The sequence below is a fragment of the Orycteropus afer genome, unplaced genomic scaffold, assembly GCF_000298275.1.
Source record: "Orycteropus afer afer isolate SDZICR_OR568_19922 unplaced genomic scaffold, OryAfe1.0 scaffold01144, whole genome shotgun sequence".
NCBI lineage: Eukaryota > Metazoa > Chordata > Mammalia > Tubulidentata > Orycteropodidae > Orycteropus > Orycteropus afer.
In genome coordinates, this window is record NW_006922731.1 from 153,040 (window position 1) to 155,581 (window position 2,542).

Sequence of the window (2,542 nt, forward strand, 5' to 3'; positions counted from 1 at the left end):
CTTTAATCATTATATAATGTCCTTCCTTGTCTCATATGGTGGTTTTTGTCTTAAAGTCACTTTGATCAGAAATTAATATTGCCACTCTTGCTCTCTTACAGTTGCCATTTGCTTGATATATCTTTTTTCTACCTTTGATTTTTAAGAAGAATATTTCTTGTTTCCTTCATAGACAATAGATATTTTATGACCTTTATGTAATTTTCTTAAAATGTTTTTGCTATTCTAACATTCTTCAGCCTTGTATCTCTAAAGTGTGTATGTACTACCAAACACCCTGAAAGAATGGGTTATTGGACTTGGAGACTTGGGAACACAGTCTCAGGAGACAGCTAGGTCAATTGGCATAACATAGTTCACAAGACAATGTCCTGCATCCTTTTTGGATAACAACTGGGTTCTTAAAATCTTGTGAATGGCCATGTAAGATGTAAGTATTGGTATCTCCTCATCCAGAATATAGAAGAGTGAAGAGAATGAAAGACTCAAGGAAAGTATTAGTCCAGAGGGCTAATGGACCAGGAGAATCACAACCTCCACCACTCTGCAGCCAGAAGAACTAGATGGTGCCCATGAACATAACTGACTACTCTTATCAGGATCACAATAGAAGGTCCTAGACAGAGAGGGAGAACATAAATATGGAAAAAATTCCAAATGGTAAAACAACAGACTTACTGGGCTGATAAGAAGTGATGGATTCCCCAAAACTGTGCCTCTTAGACAATTTCAAGCTTGGAACTAAACTCATCCCAGGGATCAACTTCCAGGCAAACAATAGACAAGCCTACAAAGACACAAATAACAATAGACAGCAATGTAGTTCTCAAGGCAATCAACCATCAGAGAGGAAAAGGGCAGCATTTGCCCAAAAATCAATAATCAACAATACCATGAGAAGGTGGGAAGTGATGGGAAAGGAAGAGAAATGGAAATGAGGAACCAAATAAAGAAGTGGGAGGAGAGTGCTGTTACATTCAGAGGTTTGCAACCGATGTCATGAAACAACATGTGTACAGGTGGTTGAGTGGAAAACTGCTTTACTCTGTACACTTTCACCCCAACTATAATTAATAATAAGTTAATAAAATAAAGTCAGTGTTCAGAAACAAGAGAATAGCATGGTCACCATGAGGACTGTTCTGAGCAAATGGGTCCCTACAATTGAGAAAAAGTCCTTAAGGTACTGGCGTAGTTGTTCCTCAAATATGAACACCTTATTTTGAATTTTTTGAATTCAAAATATTGCCACAGTGCTTGTTGCTTGTTTAGTGGTTTCCTTTTAACAGTCCTCTTTTCTTTTCCCCAAAGTTGTCTCAGGTTCATGGAGCCACAGAATCTAACAGGTGTCTCTGAATTTCTCCTCCTGGGCTTCTCTGATGATCCAGAACTTCAGCCCTTCCTCTTTGGGCTCTTTCTGACCATGTACCTGGTCACTGTACTCGGGAATCTACTCATTATCCTGGCTGTTACCTCTGACTCCCATCTCTACACTCCCATGTACTTGTTCCTCTCTAACCTGTCCTTGGCTGACATTGGTTTTACCTCCACCACTGTCCCCAAGATGCTTGTGAACATCCAGACACAGAATAAATCCATCACCTATGTGGGCTGCCTGACACAGGTGTTCTTTTATTCCAGTTTTGGATGTCTGGACAGTCTTCTCCTAACTGCAATGGCTTATGACAGGTTTGTGGCCATCTGTCACCCCCTACACTACATAGTCATCATGAATCCCCGCTTATGTGGCTTGCTGGTTTTTATATCTTTTTTGATCAGCCTTTTGGATTCTCAGCTGCACATTTCAATGGTGTCACAACTCACCTTCTGTGAGAATGTGGAAATCCCTAGTTTCTTCTGTGACCCCCCTCAACTTCTCCGCCTTGACTGTGCTGACCCCTCCACCAGTACCGCATTGCTGTACTGCATTAGTGCCATCTTTGCTGCTGTTCCAGTCTCAGGGATCCTTTTGTCCTATATGAAAATTGTATCTTCTATTTTGAGAATCCCATCATCAGGTGGGAAATACAAAGCCTTTTCCACCTGTGGCTCCCACCTGTCAGTTGTTTGCTTATTTTATGGGACAGGTATTGGAGTGTATATCAGTTCAGCTGTCTCGTCTTCCTCCAGGAAAGGTTCAGTGACCCCAGTGATGTACACAGTGGCCACCCCCATGCTGAACCCTTTCATCTACAGCCTGAGAAGTAGGGACCTCAGCACAGCCTTGCAGAGGCTCCTCAGCAGAATAAACTAACACCAATATGGTGCCTTTTATTATTATTATTATTATATGAGTTGGAAAATATGACAAACTAAATATCTGCAATCAAAAATCTCACCCCTTTGGATACCTAATTTTTGTAGCTCTCATAGCTTTCAATGTCACACTTTAATTTCCTTTGTCACATGTTTAGTGGAATTGTGGGAGAATTCTGGACAATGTCAAACTGTTTGATAAAATCTGGTTGTAGCTATGGAGCCTTCTTATTTTCTCATCTGTACTCAGGCTTCCTGGTAAAAGGAAAAGTTATTTTTTATGTTC

The 2,542-nt window shown here is 40.6% G+C and overlaps 1 protein-coding gene across 1 annotated transcript; it reads left to right on the plus strand.

The window, feature by feature from the left end:
* Positions 1–1,324: 1,324 nt before the first annotated feature.
* Positions 1,325–2,254, plus strand: LOC103212891 (olfactory receptor 18-like). The gene has a single exon (XM_007958816.2). The coding sequence runs from the start codon at positions 1,325–1,327 to the stop codon at positions 2,252–2,254; it is 930 nt and encodes a 309-aa protein (XP_007957007.1).
* The last annotated feature ends 288 nt before the right edge of the window (positions 2,255–2,542 follow it).

Coding starts and splice junctions, on each gene's coding strand:
- LOC103212891 (XM_007958816.2), top strand. CDS start 1,325: ATGGAGCCACAGAATCTAACAGGTGTCTCTGAATTTCTCCTCCTGGGC.